This window comes from Engystomops pustulosus, chromosome 6 (assembly GCF_040894005.1).
Source record: "Engystomops pustulosus chromosome 6, aEngPut4.maternal, whole genome shotgun sequence".
NCBI classification, from domain to species: Eukaryota; Metazoa; Chordata; class Amphibia; order Anura; family Leptodactylidae; genus Engystomops; species Engystomops pustulosus.
Window position 1 is genome coordinate 58,536,751 of NC_092416.1, and position 18,699 is coordinate 58,555,449.

The following is an 18,699-nucleotide window of genomic DNA, read 5'->3' on the forward strand; positions in this document are numbered from 1 at the left end:
AGGAGCTAAGAGCCTCCACCAAATTTCTAATCTGTAAGCTCATTACAATGCTCTCCATTCACCTGCTGGAGTCAGCTGTAGGGAGGTCTACCATGGCCATGTGTGAGGCCGCCTTATGCTGTGCCAGCGCAAGAGGACATCGAGCACCAGTCATACTACAAGCCCCCACTGTCCATCTAGACTAGTCTACTTTATCTCCCTCATACCACAATCAATTATGACTTCTATTAAAAAAAAAAATGGCGCACATGTGGGCGGAGTTTGTTTATTGAGTAATATGTGGACAGAAAGACGAGCACAATAGGCAGCTCTTGCTTTTGGCAAAAAATAAAATAAAATACACCAGGAAACTTGTGGTTTTAGTCATTCTGTATCTGTGGTAGCAGTAATATTCCAGTCATGACGATGGCTGTCGGGGTGTTACCGTGACCAGCTTATGTCATCCCAAGAGCCAAATAAGTGCATGCAGCTCCAAGAAGAAACAAAAAGGCAGAAAAGGTTTAACAAAGTGAAAAGGCTGCATATAGGTTGGTTCCTCGACAACAAACTGGTTTCCTCTGATGAGAAAGAAACAGAAATATTCCGGTATAACCCTCCAGGTGTATTACAACTTGTAACAAGACAAACTCTTCAAGTCTTCAATAAGAAAGTGCAAAAAAATGTACAAGGAAATTAAATCCTGTTTTATATTTTTTTTTCTTCATTTTAACAAGAAGTTCGTTGGATGGTTCTCTATTTTGTAGGACACTAAAAATGTGGATATGGCTGTCTTTTGCTTCAGGGCTGTGAGATTAGTCTTCAATAAAAATGATGTCGTGTGGTCTCCCCTTCCTCTCATAAGTGGCACTGTCCATCAACGACTCTACCGATTTCCTGTCCAAGTAACATGGGTGGGTTCCATTCGATGCTGCAGGGGTGAGAATAAGAAAGCGGTTCTTAAATGTGTCATTGCACAATGTATTAGGTTTGGCTTCTTTGGTCAATTTTTTACATGATAAAATTGGTGGTGTTTTTTATTGTAAATGTTATGAGCCATAATAAAAATAATTCCTTAATTCTGAATTCTACCAGAACAGCTGCAGCATAAGACTAGTCTAGTTCTCCATTGTACCACCAGAACCTTTATGATCTGCCTTTTTATCATTGAATAGTCTAGAAGTCCTTACTACTTTTACATGTAACATTTTAATTTACTTGACTTCTGTTAAGATATTAAAGTATACCATACATACATACTTCAGTGTAAGCCAAACTGGGAATAAAGCAGGGCACCTATATTTACCACAAAAACTATTAAAAAAAACTTATTGACTCGAGTATAAGTATAGGGTGGGAAATGCAGCAGCTACTCCCTAATAAAATGTCCGGTAGCAGCCTATATTGTTAAAATGAATTGTTACAAATGAAATGCCTATAATGGCCCCCTTGCTAATGAAACGTCTAGCAGGGCCTCCTTACTAATGAAACGTCCAGCAGGGTCTCCTTACTAATAAAATGCCCAGCAGGGCTCCCTTATTAATGAAATACCCAGCAGGGCCCCCTTATTAATGAAATGCCCAGCAGGACACCCTTACTAATGAAATGTCCAGCAGAAGGGCTCTGCCCACCCATACTGTGGTGCCACCTGATGACATCATACAGTGTGCGCAGTCAGAGCCTATGCCGCTGTGGTAATCAATTGCAAGTGTGTAAGACGCTTTTCAGCACAATTGTGCTTAAAGTCTTGACTTATACGAGAGTATTTGCAGTAATACTGGGTTTTGAGTTAAATGCTAAAATTTTATGGAAATTTTTTAAAAAACTTTATGTTTAAAGGTCAATAAACGGTTCCCGTTTTAAATTTTACAAAAAAGATCCTTCTTCCAGAAGATGATGATACATGGTTCTCATTTTCTAGTAAAAGACTAAATAAATATATGATCTTATCATTTAATGAATGTGAAATTGAGTTCAGGACTTCTAAAGACATGTCAGGCCTCACAGATTAAAACCACAGAGTGTTTCCCTTTGCAGCCAATTAGATTTGAGCTACTACTGCACTGACTGGGTACAAAGGAGAACGCCTAAAATTATTGACATTCTTTTTACTAATGTATGAAAACTATCGGCACAATAGAGTGAAGATGTGTGATATACCATGGTCTGCACCACATCGCCCCAACCCTCACCCCGTCTCCCACATTCTTTAAATGCTAACTGCTATTTGGTCCTGCCAATAAAGATTCTTTGAACTGAATTGAAATTAGTGAACCTTCATATCAGAAATCACTAGTCTCCTGTAAGATTTTTTTTTAAACAGTATAATGGTCTAGAAGGGAAAAAAAAAATTCTTAAATCCTTCCTGACTGAGGGTCATTGGCAGCTGAATGTCCAGGTCATTACCTGAAGTTCTGTTCTGCTTTTCTTTAAATGACGATATCTTTGGGACTGCTTTACAGATCATAACATTGAACTTGATAGAATAATTTTATTTATAATTTTTTTTATAGAATTATCAAATAACTAAAAACATTAAAAAAAACTATTTAGTCATTTTCCCCATTACATTTTTTACCAAAATATGTACAGTGCCAATCCATAACCGTTTTCCAGATTCAGAGGCAGTCATGTATTTTTGCAGTCTCTTTCGCAGCTCCTCCTACACTCCTCCTACCTTCAGCTGACATACTGGAGGGGACTCATTTCAAACACTAATTTCTCCTGAACCCTGGCATCTAGAAACACTATTCTGGTGTCCTTTTAAAGAGAAGAATCTCCCGTTTCTAGGTAAATCATAGGTGGAGATGTATAACGTTACTATCACAAATTGAGATCTATATTGAAAATCAAATATTTTACTATAAATTATACTAAGTGTACAGGATGTGATAAGGAAAACCACTCCTCTTTTAGCTACCTTGTAAGGCACTACCCTTGACATCAAGCATGACCTACAAGAGACCTAATGACATGATGCGGGATGTGGTTTTCCTTATCCCATGCTGGAAAACTTTGCATATTTTCCCAGAATCCAACTAGTGGAGCCTCAATGGCTATAAGACTCCACACACCTACATGGTGGCCTTAATTAGCAGTCTCCATAAGGAGAACTCTTACTTCCCATGTCTATAAAACAGTGTATATCTCTGTTTGTTTAACCTACTAATATATCCTGATAAGGTCTTTTCTTTGCTCATTAATGTGCACTCTGCCCCCCATCTTGAATGAAAAAACTGAAATGTAGATATTTTTGCTAATTTATTAAACAAGAAAAACTGAAATATCAATATCGTCATTCAGACCCTTTGCACTCACATTTAACTCCCCAAACACCCCAATAGCATGATGCTGCCACCACCAGGTTTCACTGTTGTTTCACTGTATGCAGCTTTCATATGTCTTGCACTGAGAGGCTTCCGGTAGTTGAGGAAACTTTGGGGAACTTTCTCCCTACTGCAGCTCTGGAGCTCAGCCACAGTGATCTTGGGGTTATTCTCTACCTCTTTCACCAAGGAGCTTCTCCCACTATTGCTCAGTTTGACTGGACCGCCAGGTCGAGGAAAAGTTGTGGTCGTTCCAAACTTCTTCCATTTAAGGAATATGGAGGCCCTCTTAAGGACCTTGAGTGCTGTAGAAATTCTTTTGTAACCTTTTCTAGATCTGTGTCTAACATGCACTGTGAGCTGTGAGGTCTTACATAGACATGTGTGTGCCTTTCCTAATCAACTCCAATCAGATTAATTAAACACAGCTGTACTCCAATGAAGAAGTAGAACCATCTCAAGTAGGGTCAGAAGGAAATAGACAGCATGTGTGTTAAATACATGAAAGGGTCCGAATACTTAAACTTCTGCTTAAAAATGGCTCTATTAATGAGCTGAAACGTTGCATTGTTTACCACGGTTGAATAAATTCTGACTTTTTGGATTGCTGCTTCAGTGCATCTTTTTGCCAAGTGGATTTCTCATAACCATTGAGCCGAGTTTAGAAGCTTGTACCCAGCTTTGGACAAGATCCACACTGTCTCGTTGTGCTAATCCGTACATGGTTGTATACTTCTGACCATGTGATAATTTATTAAAAAAGAAAAACTGAAATAACAAAAATATCTGCATTTCCGTTTTTTCTGTCAAGATGGGGTGCAGTGTGTACATTAATGAGCAAAACAAGAACTTTTTTGATCTTACCAACTGATTGCAATGAAACAAAGAGCAAAACATATATAGGGATCTAAATGTGCTATCCGTGGGGGGCATTTGCAAATTGGATGTATATACCCAGGGTTAAGATGGGCTACCCACTCCAGCATACATCAAATGGAAAGTGCACTTGCACAAATATGTAATTTATGACAAGGCCCTTAAAGGGAATCTACCACCAGGATGAAAGACCGTTTGCAAATTTTAAACCACAGCCCCATTGAGGTCTATGGCACTCTGTCATGGTTCAGTGACCAGTGAGAGGTGTTCATCCCTCCTCTCAGCAGTGTGCTATTCCCAGGATGCGGTGCTCCGCAATTTCCATCAGCTCCATAGAGATTAATGGAGCAGAACGGTCATGCGCTGCTGTCTGCTCCATTAGTCTGATAGAAAGATTAGGGGTCCGACGGAGGTACGTGGGACCCCATCGGACCCCTTATTTTAGTGACCTGTGGGGGTCTCAGCACTGAGACCCCGAATGATCAGCAAGTTAGGCCCTATCCCGTGGAAAGGGCCTATTTTTTGTTTGTGGGAAACCCCTTTAAGCTTCCTATGCCCTTGTTTTTAAGAAAAAAAGGTTTTAAGAATTATGAAAATTAGAGTGAGGGGCCCCAGGCTCCATTAACACCTATGCAGCCTGGAGCCACTCAGGCATTTGCATACAGTCTGTCATCCTGGTGGTAGATGCCCTTTAATGACAAGGACTAAAAAAAAAGGAATGAATGGGTATTTTTAAGGAATTTGCAAATATAGTGGTTTAAGGGAGATAACTTAATTTTTTGCTGTGCAACCTTGAAAAATTTTCTTTGTTAAACACAGGGCACCTGAGTGAAGTTGGCCCCCCTACCTTGTTCAAATCAAACAAAATTGGTGTCAAACGTTTGTGCTACGTTTGTGCAGCCAAAATTTTCGTTTGTGCTGCTATCATTTTTAATATATTCATACTTTTTTGCAGAGCTCGTCAGAGTTCATTCCTTCGAAAGTACAATGGGGCAAATTTACTTACCCGGTCCATTCGCGATCAAGCGGCGCGTTCTCTGCGGTGGATTCGGGTCCGGCCGGGATTTATTAAGGTAGTTCCTTCGCCGTCCACCAGGTGACGCTGCTGCGCTGAAAAGCATCGGAACGCGCTGGAGTTCACCGGCTCGGGCTGAGTGAAGGTATGTGCAAGCTCCGCAACAGATTTTTTGTTTTAAATGTGCCGGTTTTTCCGAATCCGTCGGGTTTTCGTTCGGCCACGCCCCCGATTTCCGTCGTGTGCATGCCAGCGCCGATGCGCCACAATCCGATTGCGTGCGCCAAAATCCCAAGGCAATTCAGGGGAAATCAGCGCAAATCGGAAATATTCGGGTAACACGTCGGGAAAACGTGAATCGGGCCCTTAGTAAATGACCCCCAATGTGTTTGCTAGCTCACCCTGGTAATCAAGCCAGGGAAGTGTCACTAGGTTTGTTTTTTACCAGTTCATCCTAAACACTTGAACATACCTTAAAAATGATAGCGGCACAAACGAAATTTTTTGCAGCAGAAACGTAGCACTAACGTTTAATGTGGGGGGGGGGGGGCTAGTGGAACTTTTGAACTTTCATTTTTCATTCCTATATTTAAAACAAAAGCAGCACAAACCAGGACAATTGTAGCAGAATTGTACGGTCTCAGTTTTGTTTGATTTGGGCTATGGGGGGGGGGGGGGGCTGGTTGATCTCTGATGACCTCTTGAAACTTTCATTAAAATCTTAAAAATGATAGCACAAACGAAAATTTCTGCTGCACAAACCAGCACAAACGTTAGACACCAATTTTGTTTGATTTGAACAAGGTGGGGGGGGGGGCAACTTCACTCAGGTACACAGGGCTAGTTAAAAATTAGCAATTGTATATTGTATTTTTATTTGGGGTTATAGTTACAAAAAAATCTAAATTGTTTATAGTTTTATGCAAAGTACATTATTTATTTAAGTTTCAAATATTTGTAAATGAATTATTGTGTGATGGTAGTTTTGTATAGTGTGGATGATTTTCTTTTTTTTTACTCTTTTATTAGGGGACATTTTGTTTATTTTATTTCTTTTTCCAGCGGAGCCCCAGTCACAGGGTAAACAACATCTTGTGGTAGAAATGTCTTGAGCAGAGCTGTATTGGATCTGACCAAGGTGCTCTGCTTAAAGAGGTTGTCCACTTTAAGCAAATATTTGCTGTCCCTCAACAGGAAGCTTCATTGTTTACTTCCTGTGGATGAAAATCCGTCCATGGTCACGTGATGTCACACAGGTGCACGGCTCGTTAGAACACACGGCTCTGATTACTCTCTGTGATACTAATGAGCCGCACACCTGCGTGTCCATCACGAGACCATGGACAGATTTCTATTTACTGGAATTAAACAGGAATTTATACAGAAAGTATATTGAAAAATTATATAACTTTTCACTAAACAAACATTTTTTTGCTGAAATGAACAACCCCTTTAACCCTTTCAATCCATAACTTCCATGGCCACCAGGTCTATAGAGGCAGCTGCTTCTACTCGCTACATGGTACCTGTTAAGCGCTATGTACCAAAGAAAGGAGAAGGCAGAAGCTGTAGTAAACTGCTTCTGTCGTCTCCCCAACCCTCAGGAGCCGGAAAAACTGTAGTTATGTCGAAAGTTAGGAAATCCTATCAATCCTGAGAATGAAGGAGGTCTGGCCCTGGTGTAGTCCTATGTCCACTTACTGTTCTCACCTCAGTGGTGACAGGAGCACATATAGGGAACCAAAATAACTTTATTGTATAGAAGCAGCCAGTCCCAGCCAAGGATAACAGAGGGAGATAGTAGATGGAGGTGCAAGACATGTAGTGAAAGGTGGGTTTGTGATCAATAAGTTCCCATAACTTGTATACTCCATAAGCAGCCATGTTGCTTGAATCCTTGCAATGTCCCGTTCTGCGAACCAAATGATTACAATCCAGCCATGGGGTGGTGTAAGAAAGAAATGTGTGACATAATAAGCAGTGTATATTATGTGAATAAATGTCATGGCTTGTAAGCTTATGGATTGTATCACACTATTGATAGGTCTCCAATGGTTTCCGATCTGCGTTCTGTCACGTGGTGCTATCCTAAAATAACATTTTCCTTTCTACATGAACCTTTTCTGCCTCCCATAAGAATGATGCATTGGCAGATACCTCTCTAAGGATGTGGAAACTCTAAGTGGTCAAGAATGGCAGGTGATGAATAATTCAACCTCTCAATCATCCTCCATACACTTACTGCAGCTTCTCTATATTTGGGAAAGTCTGTCAATATGAATAATTGACTGCTCTGTATTAATATTGATTAGAATACAACGGTAATGAATTAGCAGAAAATGCCCCGTACATTTTTCTCCAATTTTACTTAAATACCAATGGGGACATAACTAATATTTGTGAACTTTCATTAAATGTTACTTTCCGTCCTGCACAATTATTATAAGGAAATAGAGGATATATGTATGTAGAATATAGATTTTTTACTGAATCTTTTACAACATAACTGTATATCTATCTGCTTAGCTCATACTGCTCTATAACATGCTTCCTGAAGATAAGACACTATGTACAATGTGCACGGCTTTTCCTGCTTTTCCAGCTTTTCACATGCTGTCTGCAGATAGGACACAATGTACAATCTACTCAGCACCTACTGCTCTATGACATGCTGCATTTAGATAGGACACTATGTATATTTTTCTATAACATGCTGCCTGCAGATAAGATTACATTTTCAGGGCGACCTGTTCCCTTTAAAGGAGCATTATTTGGATAATTCACATTATATGTGCACTATATGGCACTATTATAGAGTGTGGTGTTATTATGCCGTGTAGTCATTAATAAGACTTGCTAATCTTTTGGAAATTGTAGCATTTATGTCATTTTGTCCTGGTATATCAGTTAAATACAGCCTAGAGATTTGGATGGGTTTGTGAATGTTTCCTATATCCCTATGTTCACACGTGGCATATTTTTTCATTCCAGTTTACCCAAGACCATAGCGTACTTGAAGCTGCTCACGTAGGGTTGCTCTTGTGACAGCAGACCATTCACCTAAAATGTATATATCCTATATTTTCTTTTTTTTTAAGAAATGGGAATGAATCTAGTAATGCGTCTTTCCTGTATTCTTGGCCTGCTTCAGGACTGATGGCTCAGGTTTTATTTTCTTTTTTGGACACTTCAATACTTACTCTGCCGTGAGGGGAAACCTGTCATTTATTACCTGGTGCTGTGTATGGCTACTAATTTTTAGTGAGTGTGTCAGATGCTTGTGTATAGTGCTGTTTTTTTTCACCCCTATGTGCACACACTTCAAAAGTGATTCTTATTTGTGCTCCATATTTTGAAGAGAATCCTTTTTAAGATGCCACACATTCACTCGCAGAATCTGACACTCATGTCCATACCCTCTACATTTCATTTTTATGTAACTGCTTATGCTTTCTTCTCTAGTATTTCTGTAAATCCGTACTGGACAAAAAAAATATATATTTTTGCAAACATTAAAATGGTGGTTAAAAACAAGGACAGGATATGTTTCCATGATGTTATCCTGACAGTCACCCAACATTCCCAGAAATGCATGCAACTAAGAAGCTGTGGAACAGAAAAGTCAGAACCTCTGACTACTCCTCTTACATGTTTGACGTGGGGCTGACAACAAACAGGCTGTGTAGCATGTGTCTGACCAGCATGCCGGGAAATGTACCATCAACGTTTATGACCGGTTGTAACAACCACACATAATGAATGGTCCTTCTCAGTTTTATCTTCAATGGAGACACCATGTGGAGTCCAGAGTCAGGCACCACCATTAGAGGATGACAAGGATGGTATGGAGCACAGAGACACAGGTCTGCTTACCTCCTCTGGAAATGGAGACTGCCAAAGAGGATATCTCGGAAACGGCTAAAAATCTATTGATAAGAGAGAAAACATCTGGCTTGCCGAGTGTCCTCTAAGCTTACCGGCAGTCTACTGAAAATATACCCATAGTAATTCTAAAGTTCACAAGGACGGATGGATTAGACAGTCTACCTACCGGTCACGTAAGGCCCCAGGGGCATCTGGCTGTAGTTGACAATACTGCCCGGGCCAGGTCCTCTGAAGTTTGGGCCAAAGTTGTTGTTGTACATCTGAGAGGATCCAAATGTTCCCTAAAATAACAGATCAATTATGTTAATTCAACAAATCACAACCTGAATCCAACTTCAGGACTGAACTAACCTTAGACTTGTCCTGTGAATTCTGTTTACCTAATCAAAAAACATAACTGCTATTGTCACCCATAGCAGCTTGGTTTTAATTTCTTAAAGTGATATCTAAAGATCCTACAGTTCAGTCATCATTAGTACATTTTCCTTTAAACTTTTCGGGTAAAATGAAATCTAATGCCAAATGACAATCTCTCACAACACAAAGACAGCATTAAGTGAGTTCAGATAAATAAGCTCCTCTGTTTGTTCATGAAACAGCGCTACTTTTCCCTATAGGCTGTGTCTGGTACTGCAGCTTACCCTGATTTGTTTAACTGGGCTGAGCTGTAATACCAAACCTATAGAGATGAGGGTGCTGCTGTTTCTGGGTAGTAGAGACAGTCCATGTCAGAGCTCAATGAGTGAACTGTAGAGGTCTCCTAACATGTACTGTATCTGTAACACATTACAAGACTTACATTTTTAGCATCCACACAACAATGTTGCAGTCTACAGGTAGATCCAGTGTATGGTAGATGTATAGTCTTCATACTGCATTGGGTGTTTTGTACTGATCTTTATTTAAATCATGTCTTCATTGAGAATATGACAGACCATACAAATTCAATAGAAATTCATCAAGCCCCTATATTTCTTCCTCTGATATTTGATGAAGAACGCCCGTCTGGCTAAGCATATGATATTTGATGTAAGGTCAGCGTGATCAGTGGGTCTCATGTGTATGGTCACCCGTACAATGCTGATGATTCTACTGGAATCAATTGACATTTTGCTTACAAATACACGCCAAAAAGTTTTGTTCAATTCTCAAAATACATGGCGTATTTCTTTACTTCTTTACTTTAAGTATAACGTTTACTATTATCAGCTGCAGTAATAACATTTTGTCAAAAGTTTTGCTTGCTATAAATAAGAATAATAGGCAAGGTCTATGGTAGACGTTTTTGACCACATGTGGACCTTATGTGTAATATTTTTATATATACAATAGAACAATGTCCACAAAGATAAGCAAAATGTACTCTTGATCTTGAAATTCCACGCAGATGAACGTCACCCAGTGAGCATTGTGTCAAAATGTTTCTGTATACAGCCAAAACTCAGTAAAAAAAATACTATGTGTAATAACTATACTAATGTAATGTCTACATCCCCTACAATGCAAAGCAGCAAACTAAGCTCTGTACAGATGCTGAACCAGCAGAGGGCTGCTAGGTGATTTTGGCTCAGAGCTAAGAGGAAGCCATCAGAATTCTGAATGCATTTATGTTAGAGAATGGAAAATAAGACATGACCTAATGAAAAATCAGTACAAATAAAGCAAAGCATTTATAATCTTAAACCTTTAATATAAAAATCAATGCAGTGGTCCACTGATGTGGCACAAGATGCAGACTAATTCATGTCAGAATAGGAAAACATAAATGGTGAATGATAAACCTCGGATTGCCTAACCTGGACCGTGGTGTCACCTCCGCGGTTGGTCAACCTGCTAAGAATACTGCGTTCAGACATCTGTAGGCGCGCAGCCACGGGCGGTATCCTAGACAGCATGGAAGGCAACCGCGTCACATCAGCTTTCATGTCACTTAACAACTCCTCTAATTGGTTCAGAACTGCAAGACACAGGGGGTTTATATATAAGAATACGGGTACAATCCAGAGGATTTATGTAAAATAAGGGTGATCCCATTGTATTAGCCCTCAGTCACATGAATCTTGTCCGTGGATTATAACACACAGATACATTCATTTCTATGGACTCATACACAAAGACATGGTTTCCACTGCCCTGTGCTGCTTGCAACCTGTGAAATGCACACATGATGATGGGAGTCTGGGCAATGGTAAACCTTATGCTTAGCTAGACATTAGTGAATCAAGTAAATGGTAAGATGTCCAAATGGAGTAACCTTTAATAGCACAAGGCCCCTTTACATTAGAGAGATATGTGGACTATATGCCGACAGACCAAAAGTTTAAGGCAATCCGGAATCACCATAAATTACATGGCCATGACCCAGCTCGGGGATTGTGGATTACTATGAAACAGCCACTTAGCTCCCGTATCAGGGATAAAGCATATGGTAACTTGGTGCCCGGATTTCAGAGACTGAAAACTGTGCACAGGGACGGGGCTCTTAGCATTACAGTAATACAAGGAGGCCCTGCTTCCCCGCAGAACAACAGTATCATACTGAGATCACTTTTACAGTAAAGTATTGTTGACCAGAGGTTTTGGGATGCCTTGCATCATATATCTATAACACTTGGATTCCCATGTTGGCACAGTAATTGGTCTGTCAAATCAGTCAGCACATGGTCTGAGATTCCCAAACCAAGCACAGTTGTGTCTTATGCCTAAGGCTCGGCTTTACACAACTGTGGCAACTAGTGAGCACCAACCTTTGTGTAGTACAGCATTAGCAGGCTTGTTCCCTGCTAGGGACTCTTTGGAGAGATGCTGGTGGCTCTCAGCAAGGCACTCCACTTCGGCCAGTCGAGCATTTAGTGCCATGGCTGGGTGGTTCGGATCCTGGGTCATATTGAGATATGCTGCTCTTCGAAGCTGCTCCTCAATGACTAACGCCTGTTCCAGTAACTGGAAAAACACATCATATATGTTGTAAGTTATTATCTACATAGAGTGAACCCAACTACTTGTACTGAGCTTAAAGGAAATCTTCCATCAAAATCAATCATGGATAAACCGGAGGCACTCACTCACAGATCCAGGCACAGTGGCTGTGGTAATTTTCTTGTATTTGTTATCCATGGATCTGGCTGCAATGTAGCAGATGCATGTTGTTGTAGATGGGAGCTGCTCCCGGGAATGGTTGTTTAGACAGGATACATGTTGTGCTGAACTTGCAGGCCCCAACCCCTTCACCTCCACAGCAGTGTGAAATCGATGCTGGCCTTGTGAACGGAGGCTCATAAAGATATGGCGATTGAGGAGAAGAAGGTGCGCACTCTCCAGTGTGGTACTTCAAACTTTGTTTTATTCGGTGCAGGTGCAGTTACAGGACGCCGACATGCGGCAAGGCAACGGCCGTTTCGCGCTGTGAAGCGCTTTCTCAAGCCTCTGACGTCACTTCCTCAGGGCGTGCTGAATTTAAGCGCGGCCCGAGGGAGGTTGCCATGGCAATTGACAACAAGGTTACAGCGTGTAAACAAATACGTCTGGATACACATCAGACATATAAAAGTATCCAAACTTAAAGTGACGATTAAAAAGAAATAAAGACAATAAAGGGGAGGCTTGTAACATGATGAAGCTGTGAAGCGAAAACATGAACAACAATGGCAGAACTCCTTGGTCGATTATCTCATAGGTAATGGATCTAGGACATTACAGGAACACACTTAGATCATTACGATCATTTAACCCCAATACACCCAGTGCATTACATTTAAGGATCCATTTGGCTTCACGCCGTAATAGGTCCCTCTGGGATTTACATGTACCCTTTCGATGCCGGAGAACTGTGAGGGAAAGGGGTCATTCGCATGGTGTGTCCTGATGTGCTCTATGAGTCTGGGGCATCCATTCCCTGGTGATATAGAATTGAGATATAGACTTTACAGATAGGGGGTACCAAAATAGACGTTAGAGACTTCATCACATGTAGAACCTCTTTCGTGGTTTACGTTCTTTTCTGTTCATGCAACAGGTTCTATGTTGGTAAGACAATTAGAAGTCTTTTCATTAGGATCAGAGAGCATGTATTGGGGATTTATACTTGGCCACAAACTTCAAACAGGCCAGGGTCCGTAATAGCCTAGCCCAGTGGTGGGGAACTTATGGCAGAGGTGACACTCGGAGCCCTGTCTGTGGAGCAAGAAGTTGTGTAGAGAGATGGATTAACGTTGGAGCTCCTGCTTTGGGTCACCTGATTCATCCTCTTCAGGGACCCAGAAGGGAAGCTACAATCCTGCATTCTATTGTATTGGTGTCCTCAGGACGCTAATATGATTGAAACTTGTGATACAGCAGAGATCAATAGGTTACTGCTCAAATTGTCATTTTGGCACTGTGCAACTTAAAAGTGGGTTTTGGTTGTAGTTTGGGCACTCTGTATCTAAAAGGTTTGCCATCACTGTCCTAGCCCCTCTGTGTTCTGGCTTTAAAGGTTGTTACACTCCCTCACCCTTCCCCTGCTCACACAGCACTTGTGATAACAAGCCACGGATAACAAATATAAGAAGATTAGAAGATTACCACAGTCACAGTGCCTGGATCTATGAGCAAGTGTCCCTGGTTTATCATTCTTGATATGATAGTAGATTTCCTTTAATATGGTTTAATGATAGCAACAAATATATCTACTTTCTTTCTGAAAATTGACCATCATGTTACTGGCTCTGCAGCTCAGGCCTACTCAGTATTTGTTAAACTAATAAAAAGTTGTCAGAGGATGAATTCTGCAGTCATTAAAAATACCTTAAATCTCCGAGCAAGGAATTTATTCTTCATTTCCAAGTAGTTTCCTTTGTGGACCTCTGACTTAAAAGGCTCATTTAGAATTAAATATCGTGGGTCACTCTGGATATCCTGCCAGCGAGCATAGCCGTGTCTTAAAGGTTTCACGAATTAAGGAGCAGAGACCTGGGATGGATCATTATCACGGTATACAGTGACAATCTGAATACAAAGACAGCGCTCATTAGGAGGAGTGTGAAATGTATAGATATAAATAGGTGGCACTTCCCGGGGTGGCATAACCTTTCATTAACATTAACTAAAAAGCAAGTTGTGCACACATAGCGTGCGACACATGAAGCTCAGAAATAAGGGATTAGTGCACAAGCAGAAACATGTTTCACGCTGACAATGCTGGAAAGGTCATAATGGTAGCCTCTGAGTATTGTGCTCTGCTGGGGTGGCCGAATAATGAGACATTGTAGCTAATTATAATGAGACTTCCACAGTCCAACATATGCCATCTATGGACAAGTAACTGAGCCGTACCAAACAGCCACATCACCTGAAACCTAAATGGTAAACTTACCAAACTGTGCCTAAATATAGTTTAAAGCTACATTCACACTGCTGTTGTCAGGATTCAAACCTGTGTCCTGGTGCCTGGCTCTGTGTCTCCTTGTTTGCTGAGCCACTCAGCTAGTTGAATAGTTGCCTGCTGGACTATGGTGCTGAACCTACTTGTAAAACCCGCCACCTGTTTCTCCTGATTAGTACCGCCCTGAGTTTACCTTGATTGGTCTGCCTATATATACGTGTCTCTGACACTTCCTGCTTGTGTTAGTATTGTGTTCAGTTTACTGAGTACAGCCTGTACACCCAGGAGACCTCCTTGCTGTAGATCTTCTTCTAGTTCCTCGGAACATTACTGACTGCAAGTTATCTATACTGCACCTTCATCTCCTGAGATATACCGGTATTACTCTGGTCTCTACACTCCTGTTCAAGACTGCTACTGCAACCCCCTGCGGCTATCTGTGTACTGCCTCTGCCTTACCTGGCTACTGGACTCCTTCTCCCGTCCCACTAGTATCGTGACAGCTGTATCGGGGATGTATATACGTCCCCCATAGACGGCAATGAGCACACGTGCGGTACCATACTGCCCCATAGCCGTGAGAAAGATAGGACATGTCCGATCTTTCCCCGTAATACGACGCCATGTGCCATACATCGCTGTGGAAAGGGCGGGGGTGAGTGGTGCTCCCGCCTCCTCTCCTGGGTGCCGACGTGTGCCCGCCGAGATACGGTATGGTGTGCACATTATCCTGTGAATGTAGCCTAAGTCTGCATGCACACGAACGTATGTTTTCTCCAGTCCTGTATTTCCGTGCCGTATGAGCCGGTATATACGTGACGTTTTCCATCCGTATGCAGCACATATGGAACCCGTATTTTATGTGCCCATAGACTTCTAGGGCATATGAAACTGAAATACGGGAGAAAATAGGACATGCTCTGTATTTTGTATACGGCTAGTATACGGTATGGTGTTAAAAAAAAAAAAAAAAAAAGCAATATAAATGGTTGGACGTATTGTCCATTGAAATTAATGTGGCCGCATGTAACCCGTAAAAAAAACGGTACGGTACCAGGAAACATATGGCCATTTTCATAAGATCGTGTGAATGCAGCCTTAAGGGGTATCAAATATCAAAATTTATCAGTTTACCCACAAGTACACAAGAAGGCTCTTATGTCTATAAACTCTTTAAAGCAGGGGTCTCAAACTCAATTTACCTGGGGGCCGCTGGAGGTAGATTCTGGGTAAGGCTGGGCCGCATCAAGTTTTCCACACAAAATGCGCTTACAAAATATCATTATTCAGATTCAAATGTCATGGCGTCTCCCAGCGCAAGGAAAGCCCCGAGCTGGGAGACGTGTTTTCTCTATGAACGCGTCCTGTGCACCGAGGGGTCCCAAGCTCCTACCGCACTGAGCCCAGTCAGGGGCTCAGTGCGAAATTTGATAATATGTTCAATGATATCATTTTTAGGACTGTACGACCTTTTGATCACTTTTTATAGATTTTTTTATATTTTTCAAAATGGCAAAAAAGTGCCATTTTCGACTTTGGGCGCTATTTTCCGTAACGGGGTAAAACGCATTGTAAAAAACGTTATTATATTTTGATAGATCGGGCATTTTCGGACGCGTCGATACCTAATGTGTTTATGATTTTTACTGTTTATTTATATTTATGTCAGTTCTAGGGAAAGGGGGGTGATTGGAAATTTAATTTTTTTTTATTCTAATTTTTTTTTAAAAAACTTTTTTTTATTTTTATTTATACTATTTTTCAGACTCCCTAGGGTTCTTTAACCCTAGGTTGTCTGATCGATCCTACCATATACTGCCATACTACAGTATGGCAGTATAAGGGGATTTTCCTCCTCATTCATTACAATGTGCTATCAGCACATTGTAATGAAGGGGTTAAAACGAAATAGCCTCGGGAAGACCCGAGGCTACCATGGAGACGGATCGCCGCCCCCCGATGACGTCACGGGGAGCGGCGATCCCAGGTAAGATGGCGGCGCCCATGCGCCGCTATCTGTTTGAGGCTGCCGGCAGCTTTGCCGGCAGCCCACGCTGTAAAAACACCCGCGATCGGTGCTAGCACCGATCGCGGGTGTTACCAGTAAGCCTTTGCTGCAATATGCAGCAAAGACTTACCGGCTATGGAGAGGGCTCAGCCCGTGAGCCCTCTCCATCCAGGTGGGGGCCGCAAAATGTTGTCCCGCGGGCCGCAGTTGGCCCGCGGGCCGCGAGTTTGAGACCCCTGCTTTAAAGGGAACCTACCACCACAAATCTACCTATAAAGGTAGATCGGGTGGTAGGTGGATCAATGGGATGTGAGGATAGCCCTTTTAAGGGCTAATCCTCACGTTCCCGCACTTTTTTTAGACTTTTATTCAAATTTTTTTATGCGGCTACTGGGGCGTGGAGTAGCCGCATCTGAGGTTACATGGCGCGGCTACTCCACGCCCGGTAGCCTCTTTTCTCCTCCTACTCACCATCTTCGGCGCGCAGCTGCTCGTAGCTGCGCGCCCTCGTCCGACGATCCTGCAGTCTGCGCATGCGCAGAACTGCAAGCCCGCGCCTGTGCAGCCCCGGCTTCGGAGCAGTGACCGCGCAGGCGCGGGCTTGCTGTTCAGCGCATGCGCAGACTGCAGGATCGTCGGACGAGGGCGCGCAGCTACGAGCAGCTTTGCGCCGAAGATGGTGAGTAGGAGGAGAAAAGAGGCTACCGGGCGTGGAGTAGCTGCGCCATGTAACCTCAGATGCGGCTACTCCGCGCCCCAGTAGCCGCATAATAAAATTTGCATAAAAGTCTAATAAAAGTTGCTAAAAAGTGCGGGGACGTGAGAATTAGCCCTTAAAAGGGCTATCCTCACGTCCCATTGATCCACCTACCACCCGATCTACCTTTATAGGTAGATTTGTGGTGGTAGGTTCCCTTTAATGCAATTTTAAAAACGGGGCAAGTGTCTGGTTTGTTGGGGTTAGGAACCAGTAAACTCTGTACTTTTATTTTGGCTCACGTGATCTGCCAGTAGCCACTTTTGGACTTTCAATGATGTTCTGCAGCACTGGGCCAAGCGGTAACCCAAGCTTCTTACTATACACATGTCTCCTCCCTGAATACCAGTGTCTGCCTGTGGTAATAAGACAAGATGGATTTTCATAAATTGCATACATTATACTGCTACTGTACTACTCTGCGGATTTACTGTACGAAAATGGCAATCCGATAAATCCACGGGTATTCCACCGTGTGTGGGTGCCCTAAACTAAAACATTTAAGTGATTCAAGTTTTCCTTTTACTCAACAAAAACTGATAATGGGAAGTTACAGATAAGGATACGTCACAATCCCAGCAAGTAACCAGTAGTCATGTCGCCTGTGCCATATGTCATAGATTTTTCCAGATGAGACGGCGGCTCTTTCTTCATTTTGCCATAATGTATGAAGCTCTAAAACAGACAAAAAACACAAATGAAATCAACCATTTACACTCTATATGGAACATATTCTAATATGTGACCGTTCTATGGGGGAGCTTTATCAGATGTGTCTGAGAGCAAAACTGTTCTAATTGCTCATGGAAACCACTCAGAGGACATCTTTCATTTTCTCGCAGATATAAATTAAATAAAAGCTGAGCTCTCATTGGTTCTGCTCTCAGACACTTCTGATAAATCTCCTCCAATGTTTTTTATGACTGGTATAATAGTCACTTCTTGTCTCAGACTGGTGTTTAATGATACAAGCTTAGTTTCAGAGTATTAAAGTCCAAGCAAAACAATAAAATATAATACTGAATAAAGTTGGATATTGCTGAATGCAATAAAATTTTCTTTGACCATTAAGTCTTTAAAAAACGTCCACAAAATGAAAGTTTTGTGATATCAGTTCCTTAGTTCCTACAGCAATGGACATCCATGATTTATATGCTTTTGCAGTCTCCATGACTTGTTTGTGCAATGAAAAGTTATACAATACCTTTTGTATCCATTGCTTACGGTTTTCTAGATCTCTTCTCACTGTCAATCTACAGGAAGGTTCATTGTTTACTTATGTGGATATAAACCGGTCCATGGTCATGTGATGTCACACAGGTGCATGCCCTGTTATAATACACGGTTTTGAATACTCTCTGTAATATAATGAGCTGTGCACCTGTGTGACATCACGTGACCATGGACCATTTTTTTATCCACTGAAATCACTAGCGTAACTAGCATAGGTAGAGCATATATACACACATACAGTGTATACACACACCATACACA

General features: G+C 41.7%; 1 protein-coding gene across 6 annotated transcripts in view; it reads right to left on the reverse strand.

Moving 5' to 3' along the window:
* Positions 1-251: 251 nt before the first annotated feature.
* Positions 252-18,699, reverse strand: part of CHD5 (chromodomain helicase DNA binding protein 5) — a 145,686-nt gene continuing 127,238 nt past the window's right edge. For 5 of the 6 annotated variants that reach the window (XM_072156234.1, XM_072156231.1, XM_072156230.1 and 2 more), the window contains 6 exons: positions 17,772-17,880; positions 13,864-13,996; positions 11,826-12,021; positions 10,875-11,035; positions 9,245-9,359; positions 252-907 (listed from right to left, as the gene is read on the reverse strand). In XM_072156234.1, the coding sequence (XP_072012335.1) occupies positions 792-907; positions 9,245-9,359; positions 10,875-11,035; positions 11,826-12,021; positions 13,864-13,996; positions 17,772-17,880 (830 nt within the window). In that variant the 3' untranslated portion in view covers positions 252-791. Of the gene's footprint in view, positions 908-9,066; positions 9,120-9,244; positions 9,360-10,874; positions 11,036-11,825; positions 12,022-13,863; positions 13,997-17,771; positions 17,881-18,699 lie in introns of all 6 variants that reach the window. The other variant, XM_072156233.1, reaches the window with a different exon arrangement.